The following is a 21,061-nucleotide window of genomic DNA, read 5'->3' on the forward strand; positions in this document are numbered from 1 at the left end:
GAGAAGTCCAGCAACACACCCAAGGTTACACAGGAGCATGTGCCTGGCTGGGGCATCAGCACCTATGGCAGGGATGCCATGCCCCCTCCCAGCCCTACTGCCCAATTAGCAGCTCAGAACCTCCAGCCCAATCAGGGGCTAATTGGAGGGGTGGGGCCTTGTACAACTGGTACATAAGGCAAATAGGCCAGCCTAAAAGCTTCATGCCTGGCAAGGGGGTCACCTGCATCTACCTGCATGATGGCTCCTGGGAGCATTGCATCCAGTGACACCTCCTCGACTTCCTCAGCCTCCAAAGCCTCGTCAGCCTCCTTGCCCTCCTTGACTTCCACCCTGGGGTCGTCCAAGTCATCTGGGTGTGAACGGCCAGGTGAGAAATGGGAATGGCTCCTCTCTCATTCCCCAGCCCGTTCTCTGTGTATCCTGGACCCATTCTCTCCCACCCTTCTTCCCACCCAGTCTGGCCCAGCACCCACCCTAGACTTAGAAGAGCTGATGCCAGAGGCAGAAGGGGTAAGGGGAGGGGAGCAGAAGGGGCCTCCGCAACCGGAGCCCATTTCTTGTGGGTGGAGGGCTGGTAGTCAGGCAGCAGCTGCAGGGCAGCTAGTTGAAGGGAGCAGAGCAACAAGCAATAGAGCAAGAATTGGCTGGGCTTTAGATTTGAGGCTGTGTCCCAATTCAATTTTCAATCAACAAATAACGCCTCAGGAATTCTTTTTTTGCTTTTTAGGGCTGCACCTGCAGCATATGGAGGTTCCCCAACTAAGGGTTGAATCAGAGCTACAGCTGCCGGCCTACACCACAGCCACAGCCACACCAGATCCTTAACCCACTGAGCGAAGCCGGGGATTGAATCTGAAACCTCATGGTTCCTAGTCAGATTTGTTTCCACTGTACCACAACAGGAACTCCTAGGGATTCTTTATGGGGCCCACTGAGGCAAACAGACCCAGTTCATTCCCTCCAGGAGCTTCCAGTCAGATAGGCAAGCATGCCTCATTAATAGGTGCCATTTGATAAATGTAGTACATGCCATAGTTACAAGGCCCCAGAGGGCTGTAGGAGTCACCTAATCCGCTCTGGGAGTCTGGGAAGTCTTCCTGGAGGAGGTGACTCCTGAAGGAAGAAAAACCTCACCCAGGGGAAAGTGTGTGGGCAGAGGAAGTGTTCTGAGCATTTGCAAAGGCTCCTTTGGAGGAAGAGGGAGTCCCAGGTGTGCGGGGAGCATAGGGCTGAATTGCTCAGGCTGCCTTGGGAAGTTAGGCTAGGTGTCCAAATCTCGATGCTGTTTGGGCCTTGGAGGTAAGAGAGCTGCCGGCATGGCCACAGAGGAGAAAGGCTTCTCAGGTGCAAGAACAGCAGGGGCTGATTAGACAGGGCCTCTGAGGCCGAGGTCAGGTGCGTCCTGACACTGACAGTGATGGGGGTGGGGGGGGTGGGATGCAGTGAGGAGAGCATCGAAGGGAGAAGAGGAAGTGGAGAGGAGGCTGGGCTCTGGGGATGGAGTCAGAGAAGCCTTTGGGGAACCTGAAGAGGGCTCCAGAATGTACCCTGGGCACCTGCTGAAGTATCTAGGTAGGAATTGGGGGCGGGCACCATCATAAGGCAGGAGAGATGGGGTACAGATTTGGGAGAGTCCCAGTATACAGCAGGCACTGAATAATGGCAGGATGAGGAGCTAAGCACAGCTGGGGGGCCAGGGGAGGAAGGAGACTTGGGCTCCAAGGAACAGGGCATGGTTTAGGGGAGACAGGGCAGAGATTAGAGCTGTTACCTCATGTGGCTCTGGCCCCAAGACAAATACTCTCAGGCACTAGCCTCTTCCTAGCCAGGAGGCAACAGAGGCTGAAGTGGATTAGATCTCTTTACAGTTTTGCTGAGATCCAGAATTATCTGGTGTTTTTCTTTTTCCCCCAGTTTAAAATTTGGTTCTTGGAAATTCATCAGAAATCAACAGTTCCGAGTTCCTGTTGTGGGTCAATGTGTTAAGAACCTGACTAGTATCCATGAGGATGTGCGTTCAATCCCTGGCCTTTCTCAGTGGGTTAAGGATCCGGCGTTGCCATGAGCTATGGTGTCAGTCCTAGATTCGGCTTAGATCTAGTGTTGCTGTGGCTGTGGTGTAGGCCAGCAGCTCCAGCTCCAATTCAACCCCTAGCTTGGGAACTTTCATATGCCTCAGGTGTGGCCTTAAAAAGGGGTGGAGGTGTCCTTTTGTATTATCTTTTAATTAGATTTGACATATAATTTATATCATCTGATAAATGTCCTTCTCTGACTTAATTCACTTAGTATGAGAATCTCTAATTCCTTCCATGTGTCTGCAAATGGCATTATTCTTTTTTATGGTTGAGTAATATCCCATTGTATATATATACCACATCTTCTTTGTCCATTCCTTTGTCAGTGGACATTTAGGATGCTTCCATGTGTTGGCTATTGTGAATAGCGCTGCAATGAACATAGGGGTGCATGTATATTTTCAAATTATGGTTTTCTGGGGATATGTGCCCAAGAGTGGGAATGCTGTATCCTATAGTAGTTCTAGTTTTAGTTTTTTGAGGAACCTCTGTACTGTTCTCTATCGTGGTTGCACCAACAGACATTCCCACTAACAGTGTATAGGAGGGTTCCGTTTTCCACACACACTCTCCAGCATTTGTTATTTGTAGACTTACTAATGATGGCCATTCTGACCTGTGTGATATGGTACCTCATTGTAGTATTGATTTGCATTGCTCTAATAATTACTGATTTTGAGCATCTTTTCATGTGTCTTTTGGTCCATCCCTATGTCTTCTTTGGAGAAATGTCTATTCAGATTTTCTGTCCATTTAAAATTTTTTTTTTATTTGAACAGTATGAGTTGTTTTTCTCTTTTGGAGATTAATCCCTTGTCAGTTGCTTGATTTTCTCCCATTCTGTGGGTTATCCTTTGGTTTTAGTTATGGTTTCCTTCACTATGCAAAAGCTTTAGTTAGGTATCATTTTTAAATTTTCACTAGTCTAGAAGGTGGATCTAGAAAAGACAGTGCTATGATTTGTGTTAAAGATTGTTCCTAGGTTTTCCCCTAAGAGTTGTATTGTGTCCGGTCTTATATGTAGGTGTCTGGTCTTACATGTAGATCTTTAATCCATTAAAGATTAATTAAAATTAGATCTTTAATTTTGAGTGTGTGTGTGTGTGTGTGTGTGTGTGTGTGTGTATGTGCGTGTGTGTGTATGGTGTTAGAGAGTGTGCTAATTTCATGCTTTTACATGTAGCTGTCCAGTTTTCCCAGCACCACTAATTGAAGAGCCTGTCTTTTCTCCACTGTATATTTTTGCCTCCTTTATCATAGATGAGATGACCATAGTTCTCTTCTGGGCTTCCTTTCCTGTTCCACTGATAATGGTTTTGTGCCAATACCACACAGTTTTGATGACTATAGCTTTGTAGTATAGTCTGAAGACAGGGAGGCTGATTCCTCTAGCTCAGTTTTTCTTTCTCAGGAGTGCTTCAGCTATTGGAGGAGGAGGTATTTTGTGTTTCCATACCAAACTTAAAAAAAATTTTTTGTTTTAGTTCTTTGAAAAATTCCATTGGTAATTTGATAGGGATTACATTGTAAATGTAGACTGCATTGGGTAGTATAGTCATTTTGGCAACATTGATTCTTCCAGTCCAAGAACATGGTTTGTCTCTCTCTTTGTGCCATCTTCAATTTCCTTCATCAACATCTGTTAGTTTTCAGAGTATAAGTCTTTTGGCTTAGGCCTATTTATTCCTGGGTATTTTATTCCTCTTGATGGTAAATAGGAATGTTTCTTTAATAACTCTTTCTGATCTTTTGTTGTCAGAGTGTAGAAATGCAAGAGATTTCTGTGTATTAATTTTGCATCCTGCAACTTTACCAAATTCATTGATGAGCTCTAGTAGTTTTCTGATGGCATCTTTAAGATTTCCTTTGTGTAGTATCATGTCACCTGCTAACCGCAACAGCTTTATGGCCTTTTTTGCAACTCAGATTCTTTGTTTCTTTTCTTCACTAGTTGTCTGCCATGGCTAGGACTTCCAAAACTGTATTGAAGAAAAGTGGCGAGAGTGGACATCCTTATCTTGTTCCTGATCTTAGCAGAAATGTTTTCAGCCTTTCACCATTGAGAGTGATGTTAGCTATGGGTTTGTCATATATGGTCTTAATTGTGTTGAGGTAGGTTTCCTCTGTGCCCACTTTCTGGAGGATTTTTTCTTTTTTTTTTTGTCTTTTTTGTTGTTGTTGTTGTTGTTGCTATTTCTTGGGCCGCTCCCTCGGCATATGGAGGTTCCCAGGCTAGGGGTTGAATCGGAGCTGTAGCCACCGGCCTACGCCAGAGCCACAGCAATGCAGGATCCGAGCCGCGTCTGCAACCTACACCACAGCTCACGGCAACGCCGGATCCTTAACCCACTGAGCAAGGGCAGGGACCGAACCCGCAACCTCATGGTTCCTAGTTGGATTCCTTAACCACTGCGCCACAACGGGAACTCCGGATTTTTTCTTTTAATCATAAATGGGTGTTGGATATTTTGCAAAGATTTCTATGCATCTGTTGAGATGATCATAAGGTTTTTTAATTCTTCAGTTTGTTAATGTGGTATATCATACTGGTTAATTTGGAAAATCCTTGTCCCTGGGGTAAATCACACTTGATCATGATATATGATCCTTTGAACATACTGTTGGATTCAGTTTGCTAGTGTTTCACTGAGGAATTTTACATCTATGTTCATCAGGGATATTGGCCTATAACTTCTTTTTGTGTGGTATATTTGCTTGGTTTTGGTATCAGGGTGATGGTGGCCTCATAGGGTGAGTCTAGACGTACTCCTTCCTCTGCAAAGTTTTGAAAGAGTTTTGGAAGGATGGGTGTTTGCTCTTCTCTAAATCTTTGGTAGAATTCGCCTGTGAAGCCATTTGGTCCTGGGCTTCTGTTTGCTGGAAGTTTTAAAATCATAGTTTCAATGTCAGTACTTGCAGTTTGTCAGTTCATATTTCCTGTGTCTTCCCTGGTTCAGTCTTGGAAAGTAGTACCTTTCTAAGGCTCTGTCCCTTCCTTCTAGGTTGTCCATTGTATTGGCACATAGTTGCTTGTAGCAGTCTCTTAAGATCCTTTGTGTTTCTGTGGTATCGGCTATAAGTTCACCTTTTTCATCTCTAGGTCTTGTGACTTGAATCCTCCCCCCACCCTTTTTTTTTCCTAGATGAATCTGGCTAAAGATTTATCAATTGTGTTTATCTCCTCAAAGAACTCACTTTTACTTTCATTGCTCTTTTCTTTTGTTTTCTTTGTCTTAATTTATTTCTGCTCTGGTCTTTATGCTTTCTTTCCTTTAACTACCTCTGGGTTTCATCTTTTTTTTTTTTTCTCCAGTTGCTTTCAGTGTTTCTTGTTTCTGGAGGTGAGATTGTATTGCTGTAAACTTCCCTCTTAGAACTGTTTGTGCTGCATTCCCATAGGTTTTGGATGGTTGTGTGTGCATTTTCCTTTATCTCTAGGTATTTTTTTGATTTCCTCTTTGATTTCTTCAGTGATCCATTGTTTGGTTAGTAGTATATTGGTTAGCCACCCCTTTTTTGTGTTTTTCATGGTGTTTTTCTTGTAGTTGATTTCCAGTCTCATAGCATTGAGGTTGGAAGAGAGGCTTGAAATGCCTTCTGTTCTCTTAGATTTACTGAGGCCTGATGTGTGGCCCAAGGTGTGATCGATCCTGAAGAATGTTCCATGTTAAGAAGAATGTGTATTCTCCTTCCAGATGGAATATTCCATAAATATCAATTAAATTAATCTAATGTGTCATCTAAGGCCTGTTTTTCCTTATTGACTTTCTGTGTAGAAAATCTGTTCATTGATAAAAGTGGGGTGTTAATGTTCCTCCACAATTACTGTGTTACTATGGATTTCTGCTTTTATGGCTGTGACCATTCGCCTTATATTGAGGTGTTCCTATGTTGGGTGCTTCTACATTTACAATTGTTACATCTTCTCGGATTGATCCCTTGATCATTATGTAATGTCCTCCTTTATCTCTTGTAACTGTATTTATGGTTTTATATTCTTAAATTTTTTTATTATGGTTGATTTACAATGTTCTGTCAATTTCTGTTGTACAGCACAGTGACCCAGTTGTACATATATAACTCGTTGGAGTTACATACACACACATTCCTTTTCTCATATTATCTTCCATCATGTTCCATCACAAGTGATTGGATATAGTTCCCTGTGCTATACAGAAGGACTTCATTGCTTATTTACTCCGAATGCTATAGTTGGCATCTTTTAACCCCAAACTCCCAGTCCATCCCACTTCTTCCCTCTCCCCCTTGGCAACCACAAGTCTGTGAGTCTGTTTCTGATCTGTAAATATGTTCATTTGTGCCATATTTTAGATTTCACATATAGGTGATATACAGTATTTGTCCTTCTCTGACTGACTTCACTTAGTATGAGAATATCTAGTTCTATCCACGTTGCTACAAATAGCATCATTTGTTCTATTTTTGTGGCTGAGTAGTATTCCATTGTGTATATGTACTACATCTTCTTAATGCATTCAGCTGTCAATGGACATTGAGGTCTTTTTCATGTCTTGGCTGTTGTGAATAGTGCTCCAATGAACATAGGGGTGCATGTATCTTTTTGAATGAAAGTTTCGTCTGGGTATATGCCCAGGAGTGGGGTTGCTGAATCATATTGTAGTTCTATATTAAGTTTTCTGAGGTACCTCCATGCTGTTCTCCATAGTGGTTGTACCAATTTACATTCCCACCAGTAGCTTGGGAGGGTTTCCTTTTTTCCACACCCTCTCCAGCATTTATTATTTGTGGACTTATTAACGATGGCCATTCTGACTGGTGTGAAGTGGTATTTCATTGTAGTTTTGATTTGCATTTCTTTGACTAATTAGTGACAGTTGAGCATTTTTTCATGTGCCAGTTGGCCATCTGTATGTCCTCTTTGGTGAAATGTCTATTCAGGTCTTCTGCCCATTTTTCAATTGTTTTTTGTTTGTTTTTTGTTTTGCTGTTGAGTTGTGTGGGTTGTTGGTTTATTTTGGAGATTAAGCCCTTGTTGGTCACAATGTTTGCAACTATTTTCTCCATGGCCTAGGTTGTATTTTTTTTTTTTATGGGTTTCTTTGCTGTGCAAAACCTTGTCAGTTTGATTAGGTCTCATTGGTTTATTTTTGTTTTTATATCTATTGCCTTAGGAGACTGGCCTAAAGAAAACATATGTATGGTTGATGTCAGAGAATGTTTTGCCTATGTTCTCTTCTAGGAGTTTTATGATATCTTGTCTTATGTTTAAGTCCTTAAGCCATTTGAGTTCATTTTTGTGCATGGTGTGAGGGTGTGTTCCAGTTTTCACAGATGTACATGCAGCTGTCTGGTTTTGCCAGCACCACTTGCTGAAGAGACTGCCTTTTTCCTATTTTATATATATATAAAATATATATATATATATATATATATATATATATATATATTTAGCTTTTTAGGGCCATACTCGTGGCATATGGAGGTTCCCAGGCTAGGGGGTCTAATCAAAGCAACATCTGCCAGCCTACACCAGAGTTACAGCAACATGGGATCTGAGCCACATCTGCAAACTACACCACAGCTCATGGCAATGCCTGATCCTTAACTCACTGAGTGAGGCCAGGGATCAAACCCAAAACCTCATGGTTCCTAGTCGGATTTGTTTCTGCTGTGCCATGATGGGAACTCCTATTTTTGCCTCCTTTGTCGAAGATTAATTGACCATAGATGTCTGGGTTTATTTCTGGGTTCTCTATTCTGTTCCATTGGTCTGTGTGTCTGTTTTGGTACCAGTACCACACTGTCTTTATTACTGTGGCTTTGTAGTGTTGTCTGAAGTCTGGGAGAATTACGCCTCCTGCTGGTTTTTCTTTCCCCCCTCAGGATTGCTTTTATAGTTCTGAATATTTTATGGTTCCATATAAATTGTTGGATTGTTTGTTCTAATTCTGTGAAAAATGTCATGGGTAATTTGATAGGGATCACATTGACCGTAAATTGCTTTTGGTAGTATGGCTATTTTAACAACATTAATCCTTCCGGGAGTTCCCTTCATGGCTCAGCAGTTAATGAACCCAACTGGGATCCATGAGGATGTAGGTTCAATCCCTGGCTCTGATCAGTGAGTTAAGGATCCAGTGTTGCAGTGAGCTGTGGTGTAAGCTGGTGGTTGTGGCTCTGATTCGACCCCTAGCCTGGGAACTTTCATATGCTGCATGGAGGTGCAGCCCTAAAAAAGCAAAAAACAAAAGAAATTGTTAAACAATGTTAATCCTTCCAATCCGGGAGCCTGGAATATCTTTCCAATTCTCTGAATCCTCTTTAATTTCCTTGATTAATATTTTCTCAGCATATAAGTCTTTCACTTCTTTGGTCAGATTTATTCCTAGATATTTAATTTTGGGGGGTGAAATTTTAAAATGTATTTTTATATTCCTTTTCTAATACATCATTGTTAATATACAGAAATACAACCAATTTCTGAATGTTAATCTTGTATCCTGCTACTTCACTGAATTCACTGATCAGTTCAAGAATTTTCTGTGTGGAGTCCTTAGAGTTTTCTATACATAATATCATGTCGTCTTCATCAAGTGACAATTTTACCTCCTCTCTTCCAATTTGGATACCTTTTATTTCTTTTGTTTGTCTGATAGCTGTGGCTAGGATTTCAATACCATATTGAATAAAAATGGTGCGAGTGGGCCTCCTTGTCTTGTTCCAGATTTTAGCAGGAGGTCTTTCAGCTTTTCTCTGTTGAGTACTATATTGGTTATGGGCTTGTCATAAATGGCTTTTATTATGTTGAGATATGTTCCCTCTATACCCACTTTGGTAAGAGTGTTTATCATGAATTTATGTTAGATTTTGTCAAATGCTTTTTCTGCATCTATTGAGATGATCATGTGGTTTTTTAGTTTTCTTTTATTAATGTGGTGTATGAAGATTTATTTACATATATTGAACCATCCTTGTAAACTTGGGATGAATCCCTCTTGGTTGTGTGTATGATCTTTTTGTCTTTTTGCATTTTCTAGGTTCGCACCCATGGCATGTGGAAGTTCCCAGGCTAGGGGTTGAATTGGAGCAGTAGCTTCCAGCCTACGCCACAGCCACAGCAACGCAGGATCCAAGCCACGTCTTCGACCTACCCCACAGCTTATAGCAACGCCAGATCCTTAACCCATTGAGCGAGGCCAGGGATCGAACCTTCAACATCATGGTTCCTAGTCAGATTCGTTAACCACTGAGCCACAACGGGATCTCCAAGGTGTATGATTTTTTTTTTTGTCTTTTTGCTATTTCTTTGGGCCGCTCCCGCGGCATATGGAGGTTCCCAGGCTAGGGGTCAAATCGGAGCTGTAGCCACAGGCCTATGCCACAGCCATATCAACGTCAGATCTGAGCATCTGCAACCTACACCACAGCTCATGGCAACACCAGATCCTTAACTCACTGAGCAAGGCCAGAGATCAAACCTGCAACCTCTTGGTTCCTAGTCAGATTCATTTCCACTATGCCACAACAGGAACTCCACATGTCATAGATTTTGAATGGTTGTGTTTTCATTATCATTTGTCTCAAGGTATTTTTTAATTTACCTTTTGATTTCCTTATTAACCCATTGTTTTTTTTTTGTAGAATTTTATTTAGTCTCCATGTAGTCAGTCTTTTCTAATTTCTTTCCTGTGGTTGATTTCTAGTGTCATGTCATTGTGGTCAGAAATTATTGAAATAATTTCTATACTCTTAAATTTTGTTGAGGTTCGTTTTATGCCCTAGTATGTGGTCAATCCTTGAGACTGTCCCATGTGCACTTGAAAAGAATGTATATTCTGTGTTTTTTTTTTTTGATGTAGTGTCCTAAAAATATCAATTGAGTCTAACTCTTCTATTGTGTCATTTAGCATCTCTGTTGCCTTACTGATTTTCTGTCTAGAGGATCTGTCCATTGAAGTGAGTGGGGTGTTAAAATCTCCTACTATTACTGTTTTCCAATCAATTTCTCCTTTTATGCCTGTCAGTATTTGTTCAATGTGTTTGGGTGCTCCTATATTAGGGGTATATATATTGATGAGTGTAATACTCTTTTCTTGAATGGATCCCTTTTTGTCATTCATGTCCTTGTTTGTCTTTCTTTATGGCCTTTGTTTTATAGTCTACTTTGTGTGATATAAGTATCGCAGCTCCTGCTTTCCTGTCTGTTTCATTTGCATGAAATAGCTTTTTCCATCCCCTCGCTCTCTTCCGCTCTCTTCCGCTCTCTTCCGCTCTCTTCCGCTCTCTTCCGCTCTCTTCCGCTCTCTTCCGCTCTCTTCCGCTCTCTTCCTGTTGTGGGAACTCCCATCCCCTCACTTTCAACTTACAAATATTTGCCTAAGGTGAATCTCTCTCAAGCAGCACATTGCAGCTCTTGTTTTTTGGGTTTTTTTTTAATCCACTCTGCCACTCAGAATGCTCCGTTGATTGGAGCATTCAGTCCATTAACATTTAAGGTAATTATTGGTAAATACGTATTTATTGCCATTTTAAACCTTGTTTTCCAGTTGCTTCTATGTTTCTCCTTTGTTCCTTTCTTTCATTTTTTTTTTAGGTTGGATGATTTCCTTTTAGGCTTGTGTTCTTTTTTTAGTTTTTGCGAATGTAGTGTGTGGCTTTGATTTGTGATTGCCCAGTTTTTCAAGTATTAACATAATTCCTTCTTTTAACTGCTTGCCTGATAGTCATATAGGCTCAAACATATTATTAAAAAAGTCTAGATTTTCTTACTTCTCCATAGTTGATGATTTTGATGTCCTTTTTTTTTTGCATCTTCATGTTTATCCTTTTGCTGTTCTTTGTGTTTATCATCACTTATTCAAATAGGTTGTTTTTTTTTTTTAAGGGACATACCTGCAGCATTTGTGTGGAGGTTCCCAGGCTAGGGGCCAAATTGGAGCTGTAGCTGACCACCTATGCCACAGCCATTGCAATGCAGGATCTGAGCCACATTTGCAACCTACACCACAGCTGATGGCAATACTGGATCCTTAACCCACTGAGCAAGGCCAGAGATCAAACCTGCATCCTCATGGATACTAGTCATATTTGTAAACCACTGAACCATGTCAGGAACTCCTCAAATAGGTTTTTATTTTCCTTTTAGATCTGTATACTGGCTTATTTTAAGTGATTTCTTTCCAATCTATATCTCCAAAGGAGTGATTTTCTTCATTTTATATCTTCTTATTTCTTTGCTATTTAGAGGAGATCTTTCAGTATTTCTTTTAGAATGGGTTTGGTATTACTGTATTCTTTTAGCTTTTGTTTGTTGGAGAAATTCTTTATGTCTTGGTGTGGTCCTGTTTCAGTTGACTTGTTTGGGGTCCTATGTGCTTCCTGTATCTTATTAGGTATTTCCTTTAGATTTGGAAATTTTTCAGCTGTAAAATTTCCAAATATATTTTCAATCCACTTTTCTTTTGCTTCTCCTTCTGGAATTTCTATTATGTATAGATTGGCCCACTTTATATTATCCCAATGATTTCTTACACAGCTTTCATGGTTTTTCATTTGGCTTTCTGTCTGCTTTCCTGATTGGGTGAGTGCCATTATTCTATTTTCAAGTCACTTATTTGTTCCTCTGCATTATTCATTCTGCTCTTCAATGCCTTTAACTCAGCTCGCATCTCTGCAAATGAATTTTCTAATTTTTCTCAGCTCCTCCTTTACATCTTCTGGTTCCTTTCTAAAGTAATCTGCTTTACTGTTCATATATACTCTTAAGTCCTTCATGTTTGCTCTTAATTCCTTCAGAATTTTCACTATCTCCTTTTAGAACTTGGTGTCTTATTAGACCACAGAGGTCAGTTTCATTGTTTGCTTCTTCAGGGGAATTCACCTGTTCTTTTAACTGGGAATGATTCCTTAGCTTCTTGATTTTGCTTTTATTTTTCTTATTCTCTGAGTTTAGGAAAAACAACTGCTGTAATCTTAGATGGCTATTTATATGAGAGAGTACCCCTGGGTATTTTGTGAGGTTTTTGTTTTTGTTTTTGACATGAGAAATGTTGTTGGTTTGGATGCTTGCTGTGTCTTTCTTCAGTGTGTGTAGGCTGTTATCCCCTTGATAGGGTGTGTGCTGGTGTATGGCCTGCAAGTGCTTCCAGGGAGGTAGAGGAAATATACAGAGCCTGTAGCCAGTACCTGGTTCCTGGGCCCTTGACTGTGAAAAGGACCCAAGGAGAGATGGTGCCGGCTGCTCCTGATTGCAGGGCCCTGGGAAGTGGCAGTGACCCTCAGGCAGGTGTATGTGGTACCCAGAGTTTTGACAGTGGCAACAGCAGGGCCCAGAGCCTTTGGCATTAGCAACAGTGTGCATTTTCAGGGGACTAAAAGCAACAACTGGTGGTGATTAGACTGGGGCCACAGGTGGTGCCTATAAACTGACCTCTACTGGTGGCAGGCCATGCCCACCTCTGGAGTCTGAGATGGCTATGGTGGTTTTCCCCTGTAGCCTGTGCAAGAGGCACTCCACCACCTGAAAGCCTGCACAAGTGCAGATAAAGATACTCCTATGGCAGTCCCACCCCTCTTCCTCTCAACCTCCCCAACAATTGTGCCTTGCTTCCCATATGGACCCAGGCCTCCTCCTCCAGCCCAGGGCATACTGCTCCCTAGCCCCTCAGGCTGTCTCCATGCAGCCAACCCTAGTCCTCTCCCCGAAGCTGACCTCCAGAGCCTGAGTCTGAGTGCACAGCCCCTGCCTGAGCATCTCAGGCTGTGTTGTCCCTGGCAGTAGTACCAATGGTCTATTCAGTTCTCTCTCTGCTTTGCCCTCCTCAGTCCAGCTGCTGTCCTTTTCTCTTTGAGACTTTGAGGTCCCTCTGTTCTCAGCTCATCTCCTTGTCAGTTAGGTGGCTTTCCAGAGAATGGATTCCTCTCCTTCTTCACAGATTCCTCTCAAGAGGGTTGGTCCCATCCTGATTCCTCTTCTTTTTTTTTTTTTTTCTCTTCTCTCTCTCTTTTTATTTTACCCAGTTGTGTGGATTGTTTCTTACCCTTTTTGGAGGTTTAAGGTCTTCTGCCAGCTTTCAGTAGATTTTCTGTGCAAATTGTTCTACATGTAGATGGTTTCTTTGGATGTGTTTATGGGAGGAGGTGAGCACTGTGTATTATTCCTCTGCCATCTTGATCCCATCGTCTATGGATTTTTCTTAACTTAAAATTTTAATGATGTATATTGATTTATAATGTAATTTCTGCTGTTCTAGAGAGTGATTCTGTTATACATATCAACATGTCCATTCTTTTTCAGATTCTTTTCCCATATAGATTATCATAAAATACTCGAGGGTAGAGTTCCCTGTGCTATACAGCAGCTTCCCATTGACCATCTGCTCCATATACAATAGAGTTCATATGCCATCTCAAACCTCCAATCCACTCCTCTCCCCCAACCACCTGTCGTCTTTGGTAGCCACATGTTTTTTTTTGAAGTCTGTGAATCTGTTTCTGTTTTGTAAATAAGTTCATTTATATCACTTTTTAAGTTTCCACATATAAGTGATATTATATGATGGTTGTCTTTCTCTTTCTGACCTACTTCACTTAATATAATCTCCAGGTCCATCCATGTTGAACTAAATGATACTACTTCATTCTTTTTTGATAACTGAATAATATTCCATCGTGTATATGTATCACATCTTTGTCCATTTCTTTGTCAATGGACATTTAGGTTGCTTCCATGTCTTGGCTATTGGACAAAGTGCTGCAATTAACGCTAGGGTGCTTGTATCTTTTCAAACTGGGGTCTTCTCCTCATAAGTGCCCAGGAGTAAGATTGTTGGATCCTATGGTAGTTCTACTTTTAGTTTTTTTAGGAAACTCCATACTGTTCTTCATAGTGATTTTACCAGTTTACATTCCCACCAACAGTGTAGGAGGGTTTCCTTTTCTCCACACCCTCTCTAGCATTTATTGTGTGTAGACTTTGTGATGATGGCTATTATGACTGGTGTGAGGTGGTACCTCATTGTAGTTTTGACTTGTCTTTCTCTAATAATTAGTGATATTGAGCATCTTTTCATATGTTTTTGGCCATCTGCCTGTTTTCTTTGGAGAAAAGTTTATTTAGAAATGCCCATTTTTTGGAGTTCCCATCGGGGTGCAGTGGTTAACGAATCTGATTAGGAACCATGAGGTTGCAGGTTCGACCCCTGGCCCTGCTCAGTGGGTTAAGGATCCACCATTGCTTTGAGCTGTGGTGTGGGTTGCAGACGCGGCTTGGATCCTGAGTTGCTGTGGCTGTGGTGTAGGCTGGTGGCTACAGCTCCAATTAGACCCTAGCCTGGGAACCTCCATATGCTGTGGGGGCAGCCCTTTTAGAAAAGGCAAAAATTGCAGTACAGTGGGAAAATTAAAAAAATAAATAAATTTCAAAAATAATAAAATACATTAACTGAAAAAAAGGCAAAAAGACCAAAAATAATAATAATAATAAATGAATGCCCATTTTTAAAAATTTTTATTTTTTTGAAGCTGCATAAGTTGTTTGTTTTGGTGATTAATCCCTTGTCAATTACTCCATTTGTGAAGATTTTCTCCCATTCTGTGGGTTGTCTTTTGGTTTTGTTGGTGGTTTTCGTTGCTGTGCAAAAGCTCTTTAGGTCAGTCCCATTTGCTTATTTTTGTTTTCCTTCTCATTGCTCTGGAAAGAAGATACATGGTGTTTTCGTGAGAGGTGCACTTGAATCCTTTGACATGCCATCTTGCCTCCTCCACCTCCTTCGCAACCTTTTCAAAAAGAACTTACTGAGATACCTCAGTAATTCACCTAGCATACAACTCACCCGTTTAAAATATCCAGTGGCTTTTGTTATATTTGCTGGTGAGTACCTGTCTCTACAGTCAATTTTAGAGTGTTTTCATCTTCTCAAAAAGAAAACCTAGACCTATTACCCATCACTGCCCATCCCCACCCACCTCTCAGCCTTATCTACTCATCTACTTTCTGGCTCTGATGTGCCTGTTCTAGACATTTAATATAAATGAAATCATCCAATATGTGACTTGTACTCATAGGCTTCTTTCACTCTGCATAATGTTTTCAAGGAAGTACTTCATTCCTCCTTTTGGCTGTATGACATTGCATTTATCTACCACATTTCCTTTGTCTATTCATTAGTTTATGGACTTTAGAGTAGTTTGTACTTTTTGGCTATTATAAATATGCTGCTATGAACATTTGTGTATAATTTTTTGTGTGACACATTTTCTTTTCTCTAGAAGTGAAATTTGTTTTGTTATTCTTTATGAGGGAAACTTTCAAACAACTGAAAAATAGCCTGAATGGCACAGTGACCCCCACCCCCGGGCACCCACCATACAGCAGTCAACATCTCGCAGCTGTTTTATTCTTACCTATTGTGTGTTATTTTGGTGCAAAGGCCAGACTTAGCTTTTGTTTGTTGGCTTTTTAGGGCTGCACTCAATGCATATGGAGGTTCCCAGGCTAGGGGTCAAATCGGAGATGTAGCTGCTGGGCTACACCACAGCCACAGCCATGCCAGATCCAAGCCACATCTGCGACCTACACCACAGCTCACAACTATGCAGGATCTTTAACCCACTGAGCAAGCCCAGGGATTGAACCTACATCCTCCATGTGTACTAGTCAGGTTTGTTTCTGCCGAGCCAAGACGGGAACTCCCAGACTTAACTATTTCATCTGTAAATAGTCCATTATTTATCTTCAAAAGATAAAAACCTCTTACAAAATAATTGCTATACCACTAGCACATGAGGAACAAAGTTATCTTTAACATAATAAAAAAACTGGGATTAGGGTTACAATATTACTGTGTTACTGTCTATTTCTGCTTTAATGGCTATTAATATTAAGGACCTCTCTATATAAGGCAAATTCTGTCAAATATTCCAGTGTTTATATTTGTCGAGTTGCCTTTTCCCCCCAGCTGGATTGCTCAAATTGTGGCCTGAGTCTGAGCAAGGCTCCCACATAGCCCTTGGTTGAAGGTCTCTTCAGATCTTTCCTCTCTAGGGCCCCTCCCACTTTTCCTCACCCTCCTTGTTCATTTGCAGAAGAAACAAAGTCCTGTGCCTGGAGATTCCCTCACAGTCGGGCTTTCGTTGATCTCATACCCATGGTCCTGCTGACGGGTAGTTAGAGCTAGACAGGCGACCCGATTTAGGCTGGTTTATTAAAAGGACAATTTAGGAGTTCCCACTGTGGCTCAGTGGATTATGAACCCGACTAGTATCCATGAGGATGCCGGTTTGATCCCTGGCCCAGCTCAGTGGGTTAAGGATCTGGCGTGGCTGTGGCATAGGTCAGCAGCTGCAGCTCTGATATAAACCCTAGCCTGGGAACTTCCACATGCCACAGGTATGGCCCTAAAAAAAAAAAAAAAAAAGAAAGAAAAAGAAAAAAAGGATTTTTAATGCTTTCAGAGAGCCTTGACATGTATGCCCAGCCCCACTACAGGCACTCGGAGACGGTGGCCGGCCAAGCAGCGCACCCCACCCTCTGCTCCCAGGCCAGTGGGCAGTGGCACTGACCCAGTGTGGGATGGGGGTGTGTATTCCATCTCCCGGGCTGCTTGCCCACCCACTGTGGAGGCTGGCCGGCACCACAAGGGCCCTTCACTGGGCATGATTGTCATCGGCTGGGCCCTGAGGGCTGTCCTGGCTCTGGCTAACATCTGGCTGTCTGTCCACAGGCCTGATCAAGAGCAGCATCCGAGAGCCGCGCCGACATCCTCCGGTGCTGCGCATGGTGCTGGAGGCGCTGCAGGCGGGAGAGCAGCGCCGGGGAACCTCGGTGGCAGCCATCAAGGTTTACATCCTGCAGAAGTACCCAACGGTGGACGTCTTTCGGCTCAAGTACTTGCTAAAGCAGGCTCTGGCCACGGGCATGCACCGCGGCCTCCTTGTCAGGCCCGTCAACTCCAAGGCCAAGGGGGCCACTGGCAGCTTCAAAGTGAGCTGCTGGGGTTGGGGTGGGGTGGTGAGAGGTGACCTGGTGTGGGCTTGGCCCCAGGGCTTGAATTCCAGTTCTAGCTCTTTTTTTGTCTTTTTGCCTTTTCTAGGGCTGTTCCCATAGCATGTGGAGGTTCCCAGGCTAGGGGTCTAATTGGAGCTGTAGCCGCCGCCCTACACCAGAGCCACAGCAATGTAGGATCCAAGCCGTGTCTGCAACCTAGACCACAGCTCACGGCAACACCGTATCCTTAACCCACTGAGCAAGGCCAGGGATCGAACCCACAACCTCATGGTTCCTAGTTGGATTCATTAATCACTGAGCCACGATGGGAACTCCCCAGTTCTAGCTCTTTCTTGGCAGCTTCTGTGTGCTCTTTGTCTGTCCTGTCCCCCTCTCTCCTCCTCTCTCTCCTTGTTCTTCCTCTGTCTTCACCAAGACTCCCCTCCCCCAGTGAAGGGTGTGTGCGTGCACACATGTTCCTGGTCTGAACTCCCCCACAGCTCTAGTCACCCTGCTGCATTCACCTCCATCCCTGTTGAGTGTGTTAGTGATCAGATGCCATCTTGAGCTATTTTACTCTAGGCCCTTGACGCCCATGGCCCCCCCAGGACAGCACATGGGCAGGATTCCTTATCATGGATGGTGCAGACCCAGTCTTGGGCTCTAGAAGGTCACAGAGTTGGAGTTTGCTTCTCACTCTCTCTGGGTCCAGGCCCGGGCTCTCCAAGCTGGGGACAACACGTCCCTGAGCCACCACATCTTTGCCCTTTCAAAGAGGATGGTCGAAGAGGCTGTCTGTCCAGGATGACCCAGAGCTAAGGGCACATTTGGCATGGAATCAAACCCTAGCATCTTGATGGCCAGCTGCCACCAGGGAAATCTTGGGGACCCAGACATGGGGTCTGTCTTGTTATTGCCATTCCCTAGCATGTGGCAGTTGCTCTGAGAGTCACCATGGAACATTCTCAACCTACATGTTCCAGTCTCTGTGGTGATGGGGTGGCTAAGCACAGGGAGACCCCCTCCTTTAATGTTGGGGTGTGGGTCAGAGCTTGGACACTAGCCATGGCAAGGCCAGGTGCACAGGGTGGGACAGAGGGCAGCAAGAAAGGGCACTGCGGTGTGTGTGACTGCGAGCCAGTCAGGAAAGCAGGCCAGAGGATGAGAGGCCAGGAAGGGGCCTCTGGTACCACAGAGTCAGGAATGCCTTGTGCTGGGAGTGCGGGTAGTTTCTGGTCTTGGTGGGTAACAGGGAGCCATGAGGGTTCAGGGATGGCAGGGAGCCCTGTCATCAGAGCTGGGATCTAGAGGGACAGGGGTAACCAATTTGCCAGGGGCCCCTGCATCCTCTGCCACTCATACCCTCCCCAGTGGCCTCACTGTAAAGAAAGGAAGACTGAGGCTGGGGTAGGGGAGGAGAAGACTTGGGTGAGTTGCATAGCTGGGGGGCGGGAGGACACTGTGACCTCTCAGCTGTCAGACTTCCAGGCCCGTGTTCACCTGCGCATCAGGAAAGCAGGGAGGTGTGGGGTTGGGGGGTGGGCGGGAGGTATGTGGCTGGAAGGGGGAGCGCTGGGGGTGTCAAAGGAGATGTGTACTTCAGCATCTCAGAGGACTCGGTCAGAACTCACAGTGGTCATGATGTGCGCATGGAAGCTGGCTAGACCCAGGGCTGAGGGGAGCATGCCGCCAGCTGCGCAGGGAAGGCAGGGGGTCTTGGGTGAGTTTTGGAGACTTGGGTCCTTTGTCCTAGAGGGCAGCTCCCCCTCTCGGTGCATGAAAGGGCAGGACAGGGAGGAGGTGTCGCCCCCTCTTCCCAAGCCGATGGCCACCTTCCCAGCCCTTCCTTAGGAATGTGGTGATCTCAGAGCCTCACAAAAGGTATAGGGGCATGAAACCCCCAGAACCTCTGCTTTCAATCCCACCCCGTTGCCTCTTCTACCAGTTGGTTCCCAAGCACAAAAGGAAAATCCAGTCCAGGAAGACGTCCACCCTGAAGGCCTCCAGGAGGCCGGGTCAAGCTGAGGAAAAGGACCCCAAGAAAGCGAAGAAGGCCAAGAAGGACCCTCCCAACCCAGGCGAGGTGAAAAAGGGATCCAGGAAGCCAGGCCAGGGGAGGTCAGTCCCCCCCAAAACTGGTGAAGCAATGAAGGCCCCTCAAAAAGGCAACAAGACTCTGGACCAAGAGGCAAGACTGGGTGAGGCCAGGAAGTGCTCCCAACAGCCAGACAGGCCCACGCAGTCACCTCCCAGAACCACTGGGCCTGGTAGGAAGGCAAAGGTCAAAGGTAAGAGGAGCAGCCGAGATAGGGGCATAAAATGGGGTGAGAGGAGGGATTGCGGCTGGGGCTTCTAGAGGCCACTGGACTGGGGTGAGGTGGGATGGAGCAGCCAGCTGTGGGGAGAAAGGGGTGACTTGTCAATGTGCCCTGAGCACCTTGACCTGAAGAGACAGAGAACTTATGGGACCTGCTGGGGCTGGGCTGGGGAAGAAGAGCTCAGAGAGAGAAGGAGCCTGACTTATTTCTGAGAGGGGTCAGGGGAGGCTTCCTGGAGGAGGTGGCCCAGGCAGGAAGACAGCTAGTACAAAGGCCTGGAGCCCTGAGGAAGGTAGAAGAAATACTAAATGATCTGTTTGTGGTGGGGGAGGGGCTGCGAAGGTCCAGGGAGTCAGGACTTTATCTGGAGGGTGAGGAGTCGTCTTGGAAAGGCTCTGAGCAGGGGACAGCTAGGGCCCAAGATGTTTGTGAAAACATATCCCAGCTGCTTTGCGGAACACTGGCTAAGGGCTAGAGGTTGATACACCAGTCAGGGGGTGCCTTGGGTTGGGTGGGCATGGAGCTGAGAATGGAGTGACAGATGGTCATCCAGCGTCGGGTTAATCCTCCAACTGCCCGTGGGAGAGAGGCTGATACCCCTAGTCTGCAGGGGTGGGCACCCAGGCTCAGAGGCAAAGCAACGTGCCCAGGTCACAAAGTCTGCTGGTGTCAGAGTGAGGACTGGGCCCTGGGCAGGATGGGGGCTGAGGAGGCTCTGAACTTTTCTGCCCGCCCCCCGCCCCATCCCCATCCCCGCTGCAGCTCCTCTGGAAAGGGGTCCTTCTCACACAACACCCCCTCTTCCAGCAGAGGCTGAGGCCCCCGGGAAGACCAATCCTGGGAGTCGGAATTCAAAACCCACGGTCACCAAGGTAAGTGCTTACATGACTTCTTTGGTCCGGGTCTCCAGTGACCAGAACTTGGGGTCCCCTACCTGGCCCCAGACAGGTCAGCAGGGAAGGGATAACTCTTTGTCCTACAAAGTACAGCCCATGTTCCTCCCCTCCTCACTCAGCAGCCTGAGGATCACCTTCTCCACCTCAGAGACTGAGGTTTAGTGAGGTCACTTGGCGAAAGTGACCCAGAGCTGGGATTTGAACCAGTTGGTGTGCTGAGCTGCACACCCAGCCTTGCCCAGTTCTGTCACCTTGCTCCTGATTTGCTTTCTTATAGGGTGAGAATGGTACAGCCAAAACGAAGATGGGGAACAAGATCCCTAAAGAGGCTGTCACCCAGGGGACTCAGGAGGCCCCCAACGCCAAGGCCCCTCCTCCTGCCAAGGGCAGTGGGTCCAAAATGGAGCCCAAACCACCAGCCAAGAAGGTAGAGGCCCCCAAGGGCCTGAGAAAGCCTGGCATTCCCACCACAGCCTCCTCTTCCAAGGTGGCCAGTAAGAAGGCTGAGGCCAAGAACTAGAGGTGGGGTGGCGAGAGACTGAGATTCTACTTTTTTATTCCCTTAAAAAACTATTTATTTCACTGTAACCTATTTATCAATAAAGACTTTTTTCCCTGCCATAAATTTGTGTGGGAGAAGTCTGAAGTCCAAGGATCTGGCCATCCAGGACTAGGACCCAGATAGCAGCTCCTGCCCCAGGGGATGCAGATTGTGTCAAGGATCCAAGGGCACATAGGTCCTGCGGAGGCTCAGGAGAGGTTAACTCAGCCTGAGATCTGGGACTGCTTCCTGGAGTA

At 44.8% G+C, this 21,061-nt stretch overlaps 1 protein-coding gene across 1 annotated transcript; it reads left to right on the forward strand.

The window, feature by feature from the left end:
- Positions 1–206: 206 nt before the first annotated feature.
- Positions 207–20,846, forward strand: LOC125127835 (histone H1.8). Its single transcript, XM_047781484.1, has 5 exons — positions 207–370; positions 16,787–17,046; positions 18,995–19,337; positions 20,175–20,239; positions 20,541–20,846. Exons 1-5 carry the CDS (start codon positions 238–240, stop codon positions 20,781–20,783), a joined length of 1,044 nt encoding a protein of 347 aa, XP_047637440.1. The 5' UTR covers positions 207–237; the 3' UTR covers positions 20,784–20,846.
- The last annotated feature ends 215 nt before the right edge of the window (positions 20,847–21,061 follow it).

The sequence above is a fragment of the Phacochoerus africanus genome, chromosome 1 (assembly GCF_016906955.1).
Source record: "Phacochoerus africanus isolate WHEZ1 chromosome 1, ROS_Pafr_v1, whole genome shotgun sequence".
Lineage (NCBI taxonomy): Eukaryota > Metazoa > Chordata > Mammalia > Artiodactyla > Suidae > Phacochoerus > Phacochoerus africanus.